We start from the raw sequence: 15,694 nt of genomic DNA on the forward strand, positions 1-15,694 counted from the left end.
GTTATTTTGGCTGGAAAATATCCGAAATATTTAAGTAAATAAGTCCTTTTACCACGTCGTAGTTCAATCACTTTCTTCTTTTTCTCTCCCCCTTATAAATATATTTGTTTTCATGATCTGGTCTGATACTCTTTCCCCCCATGGCATCACTTCTTCTTAATAATACTTTACTTTACTTTCGGACTGGACGAGACAGCGCTAACTCTCTCGGCCTTTATCATATTTTAATTTAGAAAAGTAAGAAAAATGGGACAAAAGGTTTTTCTCTATTGTCGAGTGGTTGGTTTTGTGTCTTTGATCCCTTCTTCTCGGGAAAGAAGTTCGTAGAGAGAGAGAGCAGTGGCCGCGGAAGCGTTGGGGACATCTGAGGACATTAACATTGTAGGATGGGGGAGGGATGGGTTTATATAAGGTGGGGAGATGATGCGGACATTGAGCAACCGTGGGGACATTGTCCCTCTGTCCCCTCGCCCTTCCGCGGCCACTGAAACGTATGTATTTACTAGAAGGACGAGGCAGACGAAATCTACAACAATGGACCGACGACGACGAGCCCTCTCCACCATGTGAATGAGAACATCTTCTTTTTCGACCAAAAACCGAACAAGCTTTTCTAGTCGTTGGTGATCCCTTCTTTTGTTATCTGTCCTCCAATGTCCCGCAAACACGGGGAGAGAGGATTTGAAAATGAGGATAATATTTTCGCAAAAAATCATTTCAAGCTGACGAACAGATCATGAATTAAGGAGGGATTTTATTACTATAAGGACATGTCACTTACTACTTTTTTACGTAATATTTACAAAATTATTCAGATTTTTTACAAGTAAATAGTTGAAGGATTTTTGATCATGATTTCATCTCTAGAATTCGTTTGATATTGGATTACGTTGATAATATTGTAACTCTGTATGTATCTACATATTGCTTGGTCAGATAATGCGATCCACCACCTGAACGATGAGAACAGATGTCTTTAAGAGGATTACTATTTTTGTTTTTACTTGAACCATGTTACATAAGTTTTTCCAACATAAACAACAAAGAATAAACGTTAGGACATACGAACCAAGTAAATAAAACCGCTTTACAAATACTCCGGGTCTTATGTAATCTTCTTCCGTTTTCATTTATGCCGAATTCTCAACAATGCACGAAATAAATGGTCCATAATAAAAAATCAAATGGAAGAATTTTTGATTGAGCGACCTTTGACCTGCTGCACAGGGATGGTTAAACATTATATTTATTTACATAGATATCTGGACTTAACAGATCATTTTGCCTCAAAAACTATTTCACTATTTCGAAATTGATATCTGCACCCTTCAAACTTTGCAATATTCTTATTGTCAACGATTCAAGTGTTCCTTTTTTTAAAAAAAGGAGTTCTATTTTCAACCCTGCCTGCCTTTTCCAGTCAGAGCAGAGTCTGCATTCAACTATTTTTATTCAGCTATTAACTAGCTTTCTTTTCTTTCTTTCCTCGGCTTTCACCCTCTTCTCGGAAAGAAGAAGTTTGGAGAGGAGTTGATTGTATCCTCTGATGGGTGGCGACACACTTTTGATAATTACAAAGATAACTGGCCCTCCAAAAGCAAAAGGACCACCGCTTTGTCTGTCGTCTGGTCCTGTCGTCGTGTCATTTTGAAGTGAAGTGGGTGGTGCACGATACGGATATAATAACTTGTTCATAATGTGAACATAGAGCCTGAAAAATAATATCAACTACTGTATCTCCATCTCCTCCTCGTCATCATGACACTAAAAAGTTTAGCGTTCTGTTAACGAGAAAGTTGAAGAGAGAGAGAGATTTCCTGCTTTTTCAACTTTCTCTTTTCCAGGGTTAATTGCCCTTATTATTTTAAAATGGGATTTTCTACACCGAGTCTGGCATGGAAAATGAGACGGTTTACGATTCTAAATTCGTTGAGGTGAAATAGTTTAGAATTGAGTTAAAAGTGAGGAGAGAAAGTATTGGAATATTTATTAAAGAGAGGATTATAATTTGTGAGGTTGAAATGGTGGGAAATGTGTATGCATTTTTTGGTGGATTTTTGGAGACAATTTGAAGTTTTTAAAAATTTGTTGAATTCGAAATTTGGAAATTTTTTGGACACAATTTTTAAATACAAATAAATAATCATGAAAAATGTACGAGACTTTCCGTCATCGAAATTGTACTCGCAGCAGCAAAGTGCCTCTGATAAAATTGTGTATAATACCAGTTTCTTATTCAGTGAGATGTATGTAGCACGTTGGTGATGGTGGTGAGTTAGTGAATCAGATACCCGGGCATTTTCTTGCTCCCAGGAGACCAAAGAAATCCCAAAATGCACTCACTTCCCCATCAACCAGCATCTTCAATCTTTTCGGCTCAACTCAACAAATAATGGGGCTCAGAAAATGGGCTCAACATTTCGTGATTCTTTTCAATTTTGGAAAAAAACGAGTATTTTTTATAATATAAAAATTTAAATACGAGAAAATGTAACGTTTTCACGTCCGGTTTCCAGTTTGCAAATAAAGTTGATATTGCACAATTACGAATAAATAGATGACATGCGAATGTTTCAGAATACAAAAATTAGCCATGCTTCTGTCCTCTTTTATCAAGAATTTCTAAAAAAAACTGAATTAATTTCAATCCAAATTTTTCAATTTGCTCAAAACTACTCCCATTTTGAACTAGATCTGATAATTTCACTATAATTAAAGTAATAAACACATCTACATATTTCTTTCCCCCCTGCTTTCCCCACGTACCTCGTGGACCTTCCCCCTTCACCATGGAACGAGCCCCATCATCATCATCATCATCTCAGCAATTCATCTCAGACAGGAGTTCTCGTCCCAGGAGTGAAAGTGTTTACTGTGATGACGATCATCATACCGTAGCGTCATCATCACAGTGTTGTATCGCATTCAAGTGATTTCTCTCCCCACTTTCAACTCGTACGTATTCTACTTCTGACATGGTTCATTCAGTGCTCTTGAGAAGTTGGAAGTTGGATGAAATCCAGTCGCAGGGAGCGATATATTACATGTCAGGCTCCTCCAGAGGAGTCAACTTTATTGAAATTGTTGCACTTTTAAAGCTTTCTTTCCTCCGTCTATTTGCATACTTCTCGAGAGGGAGACGACGAGCAGGCTTTTTACGCGTTTTTAAACGCACCCCAGGCACCCATCAGCCGATAAAAGACGAGGCAATGGAACTATGTAGACATGGGAATTTGATAGGATTTTTATCCCCAATATTTTCTGTGTCAATAAAAAACACATGATTTTTTGTGTCCGTTTGGAAATTCATACATGTTTTCCTGATTTAAACGACGAGATGTATCATATTCTAAAAAAATATTTTGATATTAACAAATTTCTGAAAATTGTACAAAACTCGGAGCTCGTTTTGTCCATATTATCGCTACTTGCACACACGCCTGCCTGTGGAAGTAGTAGCGTTGATGGGTTTAGCTTCTTTGGTTGGTAGAACCAAAGCGATATCAGGATTGGATGGGATTACATTAGAGAAGATTAGAGATAGCGTTGGATCGATGGTTTAGCTTATACTTTGGCATCAACTATGTACCTCCCTGCCATGTGGTGGTTCGTGGTGGTGGTGGTGGTTGGTGATGGAGTGAAGTGGTTTCAACTAAAGAGGAGACTTTCTCCCGAAAACGGATCAAGTCACCCACACCTAACTTCTTGCCAAGCTCGCTAACTTTCACCACCAACATTTACTTGGTATCCTCGTGTCGCAGTGAATATTATCATCATCACTCCATGAGATGTTTCCATTATTGGGGAAAATTCATTCCCGTTTTCTTCGCCCAAACCAGTAAATTCCAAAAAAGTAGGAAGAAACAAATCGAAATGCAACGTTTTCATTATGCAAATTACACACGAGTTGTTATATACACAGGGAGGCAACCGTACCGCCCCATTCTGGGAAATGTTTTTGGAGAAAGCATTGATTTTTATCGATTTAATGTAGTTAATCGTGATTAAAAGGTTTTTCTTCTTGGGGGTGTTTTGGTTTGGTGTCAATTCATATACTTGATTTCATAATGGCTTTCTCTCTCTCTCCTCGGGTCATCCGCCCCATCCATCCATCGAGGGAATGGAATGGAATCGGGTTCAGGATTACGCTTACTTTTTGACTTTGTTCCTTGTTGTTGGGTGAAAGGCTAAGCTTATCCACGACGAGACACAAAAAATAGACATCCTCCTCCTCCTCCCTCACACCGCAGTGCAGCAGACGAAAGGAAGGAAATGTGTTTTCCTCTCCTGTAATGCAATGTTTTCCTTGTCATAATCACGGACAACAAAAGAGACACGGGGAGCGAATGAGGGAACGAGAGGTGTTGAGGTACAAGGGTGATAAGTCTCGTAAAATTAGGATTTGTACAACAACTTGATGTCAGAATTTACACGTGTTAAGTTCCAACGTCGAAGCTTATTTTTGGGTAATTTTTAAGATAGTAAGATTCGCTAAAGATTTGTAATAAATTTACCCTAGGATGAGTTCAAAATATATTTGCAAAGTTAATTTTGTACAAAATATTTCGAAAACATAAAATTCACCGAGATGGATCCTTCTTCCTCCCCAAAAATTTATGAAGTTTGCTTCTTGGAATGAAGAATGGGTTTCGAAATATGAAGCGAACCTTGCCGGATGGGAAAGTCTGGTGAAAATGTGCGTAAAGTAGGAAGAGCGATCGTATTATAAAGTTTGGTAGGAGGAAGGGTGAATGGGGAAGTTGAGATTTCTCGTTCCGTTTCATGGTCGCTTTTCACTCGATTCCATTCTCATTTCAACGCTAGGTTTGGTTTCGTATCGTTGGTTTGGTATTCATTCCTTACGCCCGTACTCTCTTTTTCCGGGGGAGAAGTGAAAGCTGAGCTCTTTCTTTACTTCCTTTCCCCTGCCTGGTCTGGCTGCATCGTGGTGGTTGAAGTGGCTCCAAGCAGTCTCTGCAACCGAGCAACGTTTATTATCCGCCGGAATACAATTCAATATGCTTCTTGGGAGTCGGGTTACTTACTACCCGTGTACACAATAATATTTAAATTCTGGAGAAAATCCTGCTCAGAAATTAAATTGACTTGTTAGCAAAGAGAAAAAATTTGAGCTTTGACAAACAATTAAATTCAGAGTAGAGCTTTATTTAGCCCGAGTCAGGTTGTTATCAAACGGGTATAACACAACAAATTTTTTAGTTTTCAACACATTTTGTTCATCTTCGAACTTGATTTATGATTTTGCGTATTCTAAATATGTGTGTGTAAAATTTAAAGTCGATTTGATACATTTACGGGCGTAATCGATAGACGGACGGACAGACAACCATGACGGGTACGTTAGCCCAGACTCGGGCAAAAATCCAAATACACATGAATTTCGACCTTTTTAAAAAATAATTGAAAAATAGCCCACAGATTTATGTGCTGCGTTGCATCCTTCAATTTCACCATTTCGCAAGGTTTATGCTTCTTAATAAAAAAAATGATGGCGAAGAATTGATGCCTTATTATTCTCTGAAAGTGTGCACTACTCCATTTTTACTTTCCCCTTCAATTGAGGTAAATGGCTTTTTCTCCGCTTTTCAGTTATTCGCATCATCATCAAACCGAACCGACCGACGACCGACCTTGGTTTAGACGGTTATTTTATGGTGTTTTGCGTTATGGGGGTGATTTGTATTCAAAACGAGGTGGCTGGACGTAGAAGGAGTGGATCTGAAGGAGGAGAAAGATGCTAACTAATGTGATTTGATACTTAATCCACTTTCTCCCACGGAGAAAGAGAGTAAAACAATCTTTTATACTGGTTTTGGTTTCGGGACGTAACCCGCCTTGTTATTATTCGGATGGAGTTTAGGTATAAAAGGTTGACTCGAGTAGTTTGGAAAGAAATGAAATATACAAATTTTACAGAATTTGTGTCCCAAGAATTGTGAATTCTCCTCCCCGCAAAGAAAGAAAGTAGTTCTGTTGCTTTCATGTGATTGTGATATGAATATTGCCAAAGAAGAAAGTCGAGAGGAGGGAAATGAGCCAAATTGGTAAATTCAATTTCTCTCCTCACTCACAAATTACCTCAACTAAACTCTTCTTCTTCTTACGTTCTTCTGATAATGCTACCAGGACGGCATATCAATCCAGTTTGTTATAGAAGACTAACTTTATTCGCATAGTTTTCTTCGAGGTGGTGGTGAAGAGAAGAAGTTAAAATTTGATGTTGATATCAACACGCAACTTTTTACACTGCTTCTTGTCCTACTCCTTCTCCTTTGTGTAGAATGTGAATGAATGAAGGAATGAATGATGACAAAAGTTTGTGTGGAGACAGTTTGACGTTTTAGCGAGAGGAGTGAATTGTAGTAAATTTTGGGAATGTTTTTATGTAATAAGCGGGAAAAAGGTGGAGAGAAATTAAGAATTTTAGTGTAATTTTCAATCGCAAAGATGATATTTAGGTGAGGAAACATCTAGTTTGCACAGGTGGCATGTGGTCACTACGAACAAAATCCAGTATTGTGCACGCCAGGATAAAAATTAGTGTAAAAAACTAAAATAATAAATAGTTTTAAGCGATATATTCTTAAAAAACCTGTAAAAAATACCAATGTCACCTCCACCTCACCACCAGGCTCAATTTATATAGTTACGCAACGCAACGTGCCTACCTCGTAAAACGCCACGCTTAAAACACGCTTTTCTCCTTCTTATTTGGCACACATCCCCCAAAATATTGTGGAATGCTTGAAAAACTCCATGAAATCCAAACTACCCAAGTTTTCTCCAACTACAAAACCAGCCACCCATTCCACCAGGGTTTACAAGGTCCTGGAATTCCTGTCATCGTCATCCTCGTCCTCCTCCCTCCTCAGCAAAGTCAGTCAGTCATCGCACACATATTTATTACTGACGAGAGTCACATCTCGTATTTCTACTCGCGTTTTGTTAATAATGCGCCTTCCTTCTTGAAAAGCTGCATGGATGGTTGTCGGAATCTCCCTGTGATGTGGATGGATCGATAAATTTGATATTATTATTTGCTGACGACGACGACAACCAACCGACCAAACCAAACCACGCAAAACTGGTGGATCTTGGTTCAAAAAGCTGAAATACGTACGTATATTCGTTCTGGAACGAAATGTTAAGTTGGATGTCGGATCCTGTCCATTGTTACCCTCTTCTCGCTGCTGCCTCTTCTTTTCTCCATCCATCCAGCAGGGTATTAATACTCCATTATTCCTCTAATGCCACCACATTGTGCTCTAATCACCCTCCCGGACGGATGAGGGAGAAAGTACGAGGTGTTCATTCACAAGGGTTGTGACGATGTGACCTGTTTCTCTCCTTATCAGCACGGTTTCAGCATAGGCACACCATTGCGGACTTTGATAAGTCCGGGATGATGATGATGATGACGAACCTATTAAAGACGAAAGTCATTGCAGGGGAAACACGGCTGCAGTTTCTTCTGCGTCTCTGGCCCACTTTTATTCTTAATGAGAAAGTGAGAATATAAAAAAATTCGAGAAGATGAACAACTGCGTTGTTACATATACAAATTTTGTGTATGTGACGACTGAATGATCCTGGATTTGGATAGTAAAAGGCTTAATTATCTCTATTGAATTCAATCCTCCGACTTTTCCGTCCCATTCGAATTCATGAGTTTCGTTCAGAGCTAAAAAGGTTTAGAGAGAAAGTCGGAGTTAAAACTTTATCTCTTCTACGCTGTTAAAACAATTGGAGTAATTAGCTGATATTTTAAGGATGGAGGAAGAATTAGAATGCCCAGCCATAGGACGGATGGAGGAAAATGGAGGAAATGGAGATTTCGGACTTATTTTATTCGAGATTCAGTGTCAGATTTAATTTGCGAATGTAATAATGAAGGGAATATTATAAAATATACCGTATTTGCACGCCAGTCAATTTCTCGCCGAGTTTTGAGCATGCACAATGAACCAGTTGATGAGGAGGGGCTGGAGATCTCCTATTTGTATTTGGACATCGTCTCAATAGTTCATCTCATCTCGAGTGGTAGCCGTTGCATGGGTTCATCGCATGGCTGATGACAATACGTAGAGGAGAAAGTGGGATCCGGAAATAAGTCTGCACTTAACAACCAACAGCAGGAGAGAGCCTCCCCACCCATCAGTCTGGCTTCATTCATCGCGAACGACTAAATGATGATGGTTGACACTTAAGGTTGAATACAGTGTATTCAGTGGAGAAATTCTGGGCTGCAGTTGTTGTCAAACGAACAAAAGGAGAGGGACAGGGTGGAGAATTTGGGCTTAAAAAAGAGTAGTTTTTCGGGTAGGAAAGTTTGAGGAATTTTGTAAAGTGTCTAGATTTTGGGTAAGGGTTTGGAAAGGATATAAAATTTTGGAATTTTTATGATTTAGGATGAAAATCCAAGTGAAATACCCACACAAAATGTTGTTAAATTAATTAACGGGTTATTGATTTTTGTAAAATACGCAAAAATTATGTAAGTTTATGTAGAAGCTGTAATGAACTTATTCAAATTTTAAGAGATGATAAGAGATGATATCACGTTTGACATAATCCGTATGTATCACCCTGCCCCAATTTTTTGCACAAGTCCAGAATCACAATTCGTAACGGACTTTCTCTCTGCCATCCTATAGTCCAAGGATCACCAAAACTATACTCATTTTGAGATCATCATTATTGAGTTTGGTTCGTGCTACTGGTTGGTCTCTCTCACTGAACTGGTTGTTTATTGGGCCCTCCAGCCATACTGCTGACTTTCTCCTTCATGTTTACTATGCAGACGGACCTACTTTCACCCTGCCTGCTTGCCTGCCTCCTTTATTACAACTTTCTCCCTTCCTCCTACATTAACCTTTCCTCCTCCAACTTACTATGTATGTATGCAGCCCAGAAAAACCTGTCTGTCAGTCAGTCAGCCCTAGATATTTGCCCAGGTCTCCGTCGTCCTTGTACAAAAAAAGTTGTTGGTTTTCCCCACGGCACTCTCTCTCTCGCTGGATGGATGAAATCATCATCATTAATTTTTCATATCCAGAAAATATGTACATTTTATTATTTGTCACGTTCATTTTGTCCAAATTTTCGCAAAAGCACGGAGTCGTCGAGTTAAATAATAATATGAAACATGCGGAACGAGATGAATTGTTGATTCTTCTTCTGCTCATTCCATGTAAAATATATAAAAAATCGGCTTTATCTTGGCAAATAATACGTTGCTGGGTGCACCATGGGTGGAGTGAATTTCTGTTATATGGAAGTAGAAGAAGAAGAAATGAGAATGGCAATAAAAGGCTGAACAGTTGAAGGGAAAAACTTCAACTTCAAAGGACTTAATTAAAATCTCCGTTTCTTCTTTACCCATCCATCCAGCCAGGCAACCCTTCCTCCTCTTCAGTATTATATTATATATTATCCATCCGCATTGCATTCGTCCCCGTCGTTTTATATGCTCGGCACTTTTAGTTCCACAAGTTTAGTTGGTTGGTCGGTCGGCTGGTCGGGCTGGTTTGAAAGTTGGTTATTATATCGAAAAAAGGAAAGTATGAGGGAAGATAAAGAGAAGAAAAAGTTCCAATTTCATGCCCCTGCTTTCTCCAAACCGATCCGTATTCTGATCTGGAAATGTCCTTTCACGTCAGACTGAGTAAAGCTAAAGCTGGATGATAGATGGACGACGAGTGAGTGCGATGATAATATCACGTTACACATATTACTCGATCATGGAAAAAAGAAGCTTATGCAGAATAAAAAAAAACTAACCAACCAGGCAAAACTTTACGATTCGAATATATAATAAAGAGATTTTTGGGGAAAAAAAGTTTCTTTTTTTTCTCGGAAATTCGAGAACATGTCGGATTTTTGTATTATTTATTTACTTATTTTGATTCTGGGAGGAAGGCTTATGATTTTGAATTATAAAAATAATTTGATATTTACATCTGTTTACGGGATCTAATTGGCAATTTTTTTTTTTTTTTTGTTTACAGATGTCCACGGGGCGCGAGAATATTATGGCAAGTTGATAGGCCAGTTGACAACGTATGCGCATAAAGTGGTGGGTAAAAAAGTTGTTTATTACCAACTAGTTAATTATTACTTTGCATCGTCATTAATTAATTAACTTGATTATTACGCATTTCAGTCGGGGAAAGTATATGCAGTCGATGAGGACACGTTGTTCATTAAGGATTTCACGTACGACGGACTTGGACCAGGTAAATAAATAAATGAGTACATAGAAAACACGCTTGTAGACAAAACTTTGCATCTGAATTTATTGTACAGCTTAAAAGTTCCTGCTAAAAATAGAAAACGACGTTCAACCACAACATAACAAAAATTGTCCCCCACACAAAACGCAATAGTCGCATCATCATTCATCCACCCACGTTTTATTGTGTAGTACGTCTTGGTTTACTCTTCTTACGCCTACACATCCATATCTACGAGAAGAGAGAAAGCAGTACATAATTCCCACCCACCCGATTCCGCATCCATCCAACTATTACATAAAGTGCTGAGAAGTACACAATTGAAATTAGCGGATGAGTTAGATCGACACAGCCAAAATCACGTAGAAATTGAAGAGAGGTGGGTTGGCCGGCTCCAGGAAAATATCCGAGTCGTACAGACATACATGACAACTCTTTAAATATATTACTAAATAATGTGGGAAACAGGGATGACGGACGACGTGGGTGGATTGGGTTGGGTTGGATTGGATATATTATTATTAAAGTTGCAGAATTGACACAAAATTCGGCCTGAGAGGGAGGGAAGAGAAAGCGCAGTGTGGAGATTGGGACTTCCAGTCGACTGATCCCTTTATGGGTGCCGTTTCTTCCTGGCTGGCCCCCCTCCTCGGATGACAACAAGTCAATTATTTCCAAATGAATTCACATTTTGTTCACTTCCAACTCCAGCCACGTGTATCTCCGTCTCCTCGCACTTGGTGGATCCGGATGGATGAGATGCAGCGGAGGAGGAGGAGGAGGAGGAGAGGGGACAGATTTTGAGACAGGGTTCCGTACTTTGCTTGGAGAAAGTGGGAGTAGATTTTTGTATAATTTTTGGTGACATGAAATTATAATTGGCAAAGTTGAACATAGTTTACTATCGTCACAGATGCTAGTTTATGGTGATACTTGCTTGACAAAGCGTAAAAAATCCCGTGGTGAAAAACACTCAAATAAATTCTATATATTAAATTTACAACCACTGAAGCAAGTACATAGTGTCGATTTAATGGTCCATTCTTCGTTCAGGAGCCACTTACTTATGTATTGTCGTCACGATATGAATATGAAAATTATTATGTGCTTATTATATGTGCCTTTTGTTTCATTTGGCGTAATGAATTTTGACTCCAAGTCACGAGGGAGAAAGGCACGTCTTCTCATTTGTAAGGTTGCTGCATCCATTCCATTCCATCTCATTACGTATTGTACAACTTTTCCAGGCCAGGCCAGGCGTCGTCTCAATCTAGAAACTGACTGCAACGAAGGTTTGGTTTTAATAATGAGAGTATCGATTTTCAAACTTATTTTAATACAATGTATGAGCCCAGTCACCCGGCAAGATTTCGCTCAAACGGTTCCTCCTGCCTGTCTGCCTGCCTGCCTGCCTGCCTGGTTCCAAACCACTCACTCAATAAACATCAGACTTGATCATTCTGAGATGCTGCTGGTGGAGAAAGTGGTGGAAAGGAAATTAAGGTTTCTCCGAGCAGTTTATTTGTGTGAGTTTGTGGGACGGAGAACAAAAGGATGCACTTTCATGGATGCTTTCTACCCGTGAATGAGTGAGACGAAAAGTTGTCACGTGGAGAAACATGCAGATTTCGATGGTATAGTTAGGAAATTTTGTGGTTTGTAATATTTCCAAAATCGTAAGATCATTCAATATTCAATGTATCTTTTCAGAATTATTAATTAATCATGCAGATTTTGGTAATAGAGTGAGTTTTGGGAAATATATGTCCAAAGTCGTAAAGCCATCAATGTTGGAAATATCTATTCAGAAATATTAATTACTCAAACTAACATTAATTAATTTCGGCACAAAACTATACCAAAACTTGTTTTTCTTTATAAAATTCATTTCAAATTAATTATTCCTCTACTAAAAAAATGAAAATTACTACCTAAAAACTTTCATTTATTCCAGACGCCTACTTCTGGATTGGGACAGGGAAGAATGGCGACCCGTCCCCCTCAGGCGTCCTAGTTCCTTACCCGGACGACTACTCCGACAGGTGAGACTCCCTTCTTAAATAATATGCAATACCGCACCACTTATTGATCCAGTCCAGTTACATAACAGACTTCAAGTATTTAGGCATTTGTCACTAATCCAAAATGTCGCAGAGCCCTCCAACTACTTTCCAATATCCATAAATTAAAATAATGCATCCACTAAATACTTGTAAGTTCGCATTAATGCATAATAATGAAACTTTCTCGGAAATTTACATCTCTCCCTCTCCCTCCATTCTCGTCCTGGAGATAAACACCGAGAGTTTAGTTTAAGTACGTAGTAGTGGAATCCTATAAGTACACATGTATATTCAGAACCAACCAGATTGGGTCCGCCCGTTCCATGTTCTCCGATTGCCGAGAAATCTGAGCCCTCAAATAAATGCTGGAACTCAATATTATTACATCTCTCTCGTCATGTATCTATCTTTCAAGCGGAGCGGAGCAGCGAGGAGTGCAATAATGTAAACAAATTCCGCCGGATTTATCCACTTTCTCTCTTGCGAGGAGAAAGGCTGGGAAATGATCACGATCTCACATGGGAGAGATCGCATACTGATGGAAATCCAGACCCACCGAATCCACCGACCACTACATAGTTTGAGTTTATTTTACTTTATTTTATATTGCCTCTTCCCTTTGATCTTCATTTTATATCGGGAAATCCGTCCGCAAACTTGGATGAGAGCGTTGTTATTAAATTTTCGGGGGGAAAAGTCAAATAAAAAATTCGGATAGAAAATAAAAATCAATCAAGTTTTTCTCCTTTTTAAAATGTTCTTTTTTAATTAAGACTCCAAATCTTCACCTCGATCATGGATGGATCGATTATTTTCTAGTTCATCTTTCCCAGAGAGGGGACAGAATAAATTATTACGTGGTCTGGTCTGGTGGATGGTGGGCAAAGATAAAGAAGCTGCGTATATAAAAGATGGATGGAAAGTGATAAGTGGGATTTATTTGGAATTTGAGAAATCAATATCACCTCGAAGAAGAAAGTGGGGAGAGAAAATGAAACCAAGCCCAATCCTGATGCACTCAGGGATAGAAAATCTCGTCGGGAGAAAGTGCGTCTCAATCTGCCCCAAGTTTTTGTCTCGTCGAAATCTATCTCATTCTTGCTTTCTCTCTTTCTGTCAGTCTTACTTTTGCTCGATGCATCATGATCTCAATTTGTGTCGGACAGCAAACAGCACACAATGAATAATATTTAAGTATTTCGTCAGAAATGAGACGTTGAAAATGACCGTTTTGGTCGTCGTCGTCATCATCGTCTCATTTCGAGTCGAGTGGGTAAACCAGACGAAATCTGACATGTCCATTAGCAACTGTGTAATTTGTAATTTTGTCTGGGCTGCTGCTTTGCTAAAAGCCGATGAGTCGTCGAGAGCACAGACTTTCTCCTGCTGGCAACAACACAACAACATATTTATACTGGATTCAGTAGCCTGTCCATAAATAGTGCATACACGGCCTACACGACACCAATTTTATACGAGTGGTGGTGGTGGGTAGCTAGTTTTGGGCTGGTAATAATGGTAATGGAATGGAGGGGGGTATAATCACACGTCCACATATTTCATCCCTTCCTGTCCTAATTTTCTCACAAATAATGGAATCACATACACAACACATACATACGAAGAGCAGACGAAATCCATCCTGGGCTAAAATCACTTTGCTTTACGGAATCTACTAAATGTTGCCCAACTTTGGAATCGGGGATATTATTCAAATGAAAATAAATGCTAATTTTCCCTTGAATGCACTCTTTTATTTGCAAGGATTTTGTACAAGATTGTATTTTGGGGCAGAGTTTGAAAGGATTTTTATACGCTAGGATTTGGTTTGAAACGCGATTTTCGTACGGGTTGCAAGTCAAGAGATGATGATGCATTGAAGAAGTAACCAACTGTCATGAGGGAAAGCGTGCATGGTGAGAGAAATAGGTCCCGGCAGGAAATTGGATTCTTTCCCTGCTAACTAAATTACGTAGGCTAAAATGCGTTTCAATTTCGGGATGGATACATATTTCGACTCGTGTGTTATACGTAACAAACTGGAATTTGGAGTTACGTATGTACGTTACGTATCCAACTAATTTTAAGGTTAAACGTCGTTAATTTAATATTTATTAAGTTCCATTCAGTCAAAACGGTGCAGATATTAGAATTGTATAGTGAAATTGTGGAATTGCTTTATGTTGAAGTTTTGAAATTTTTAGAAATTTTACAAATGTTTTTTTGTATATTTTTAATGCCTTTAATTGTAATCTTGCAAAATTGGATAATAATTCTAGAAATCAGATCATTTATCATGGTTCTTCTTGCAATAATTATGATACTTGTTCCACGATCTTAATGCATATGCGTAATGTGCGGGAGTAATTATTTCCTTGATTTTTTCCCTTCCTTCCTTCCTAAACACATATTTTCTCAGGGAACACAAAACGAAGTAATGGATGGACAGCAGAAAGCAACAACATTCCATTCGATTTCATCCTTAGGATTCCCCTTCTCCGATATATTTATTTCCCGATTTCACACCACCACCACCACCACCATTTCGACTTTCTCTACCCTCCAGCACCAGCCACGCACATAACTCACCTTTTATTGCGTTCCACTCCATTGAGCTCTAATGAACTTGTTTCGTCCAAGCTCAATCTCAACTGCCCATCACGAAGACGACGACGACGACTACGACGATGTAAACGGGGATGAGAACCAGGCTCATTTCACTCTATTGAATTGCCATGAAGAAGAAATGAGCTGGTGGTGGTGGTGGTTTGTTTAGCTGACTTTCTCCATTTCCCATCCCCCAAGAAGAACAACGAACCCCGCGGAGTAGATATACGCAAAAGTCTCACTAGTCTCACTTCCTGGCTTGCTACTTGACTTGATTAACTTTTTTGAACCGGATTCGATTGAGAAATGCTTACGTTCGGGGAGCGGAAAAGTGTTTAAGGATAACGGGAAATTTGAACCATTAGAGTAAAATTTGTGGGGTTTTTCACCCTTTTCTTGAGCTAAAGGATGATGATGATGTCATGATTTTGTTGTGTTTGTGTGTTGCAGGGAACCTCCCGTACTGAGGGACTTTGACCATGAAGATGTCATCCTGCATCTTCCTCCGGGCTATAAGGTCAAGGAAATTGCCTGGCTGTCCGTTTGGTGTCGGAGATTTACGGTGAGTTTGGGGGTAGAATTGAGAGTTTAGATGATGTAATGAAGATGTCAATAATATTTTGTGTAAAGTATCTCTAAAATTTGGGAATAAGCGGATCGTATTGAAATACAAGGTGAAAAGAGGTTAAATTTAATTAATACTTAACGTTAGCAAGAGGAAAAGTAGGTATCTCTGAAAATCTGAATGCCTGAAAAACTTGGATCATTGCT

At 39.0% G+C, this 15,694-nt stretch overlaps 1 protein-coding gene across 5 annotated transcripts in view; it reads left to right on the plus strand.

Annotated features, from left to right (window-relative positions):
- LOC110842899 (protein Skeletor, isoforms B/C) overlaps positions 1–15,694 on the plus strand; it is a 37,855-nt gene that overhangs the window by 8,491 nt on the left and 13,670 nt on the right. For all 5 annotated transcript variants that reach the window (XM_035847283.1, XM_035847280.1, XM_035847281.1 and 2 more), the window contains exons 3-6: positions 10,029–10,096; positions 10,184–10,256; positions 12,208–12,295; positions 15,374–15,485. In XM_035847283.1, coding sequence (XP_035703176.1) covers positions 10,029–10,096; positions 10,184–10,256; positions 12,208–12,295; positions 15,374–15,485 — 341 coding nt within the window. The remainder of the gene's footprint in view (positions 1–10,028; positions 10,097–10,183; positions 10,257–12,207; positions 12,296–15,373; positions 15,486–15,694) is intronic.

Source organism: Folsomia candida, unplaced genomic scaffold, assembly GCF_002217175.1.
Source record: "Folsomia candida strain VU population unplaced genomic scaffold, ASM221717v1 Fcan01_Sc002, whole genome shotgun sequence".
Lineage (NCBI taxonomy): Eukaryota > Metazoa > Arthropoda > Collembola > Entomobryomorpha > Isotomidae > Folsomia > Folsomia candida.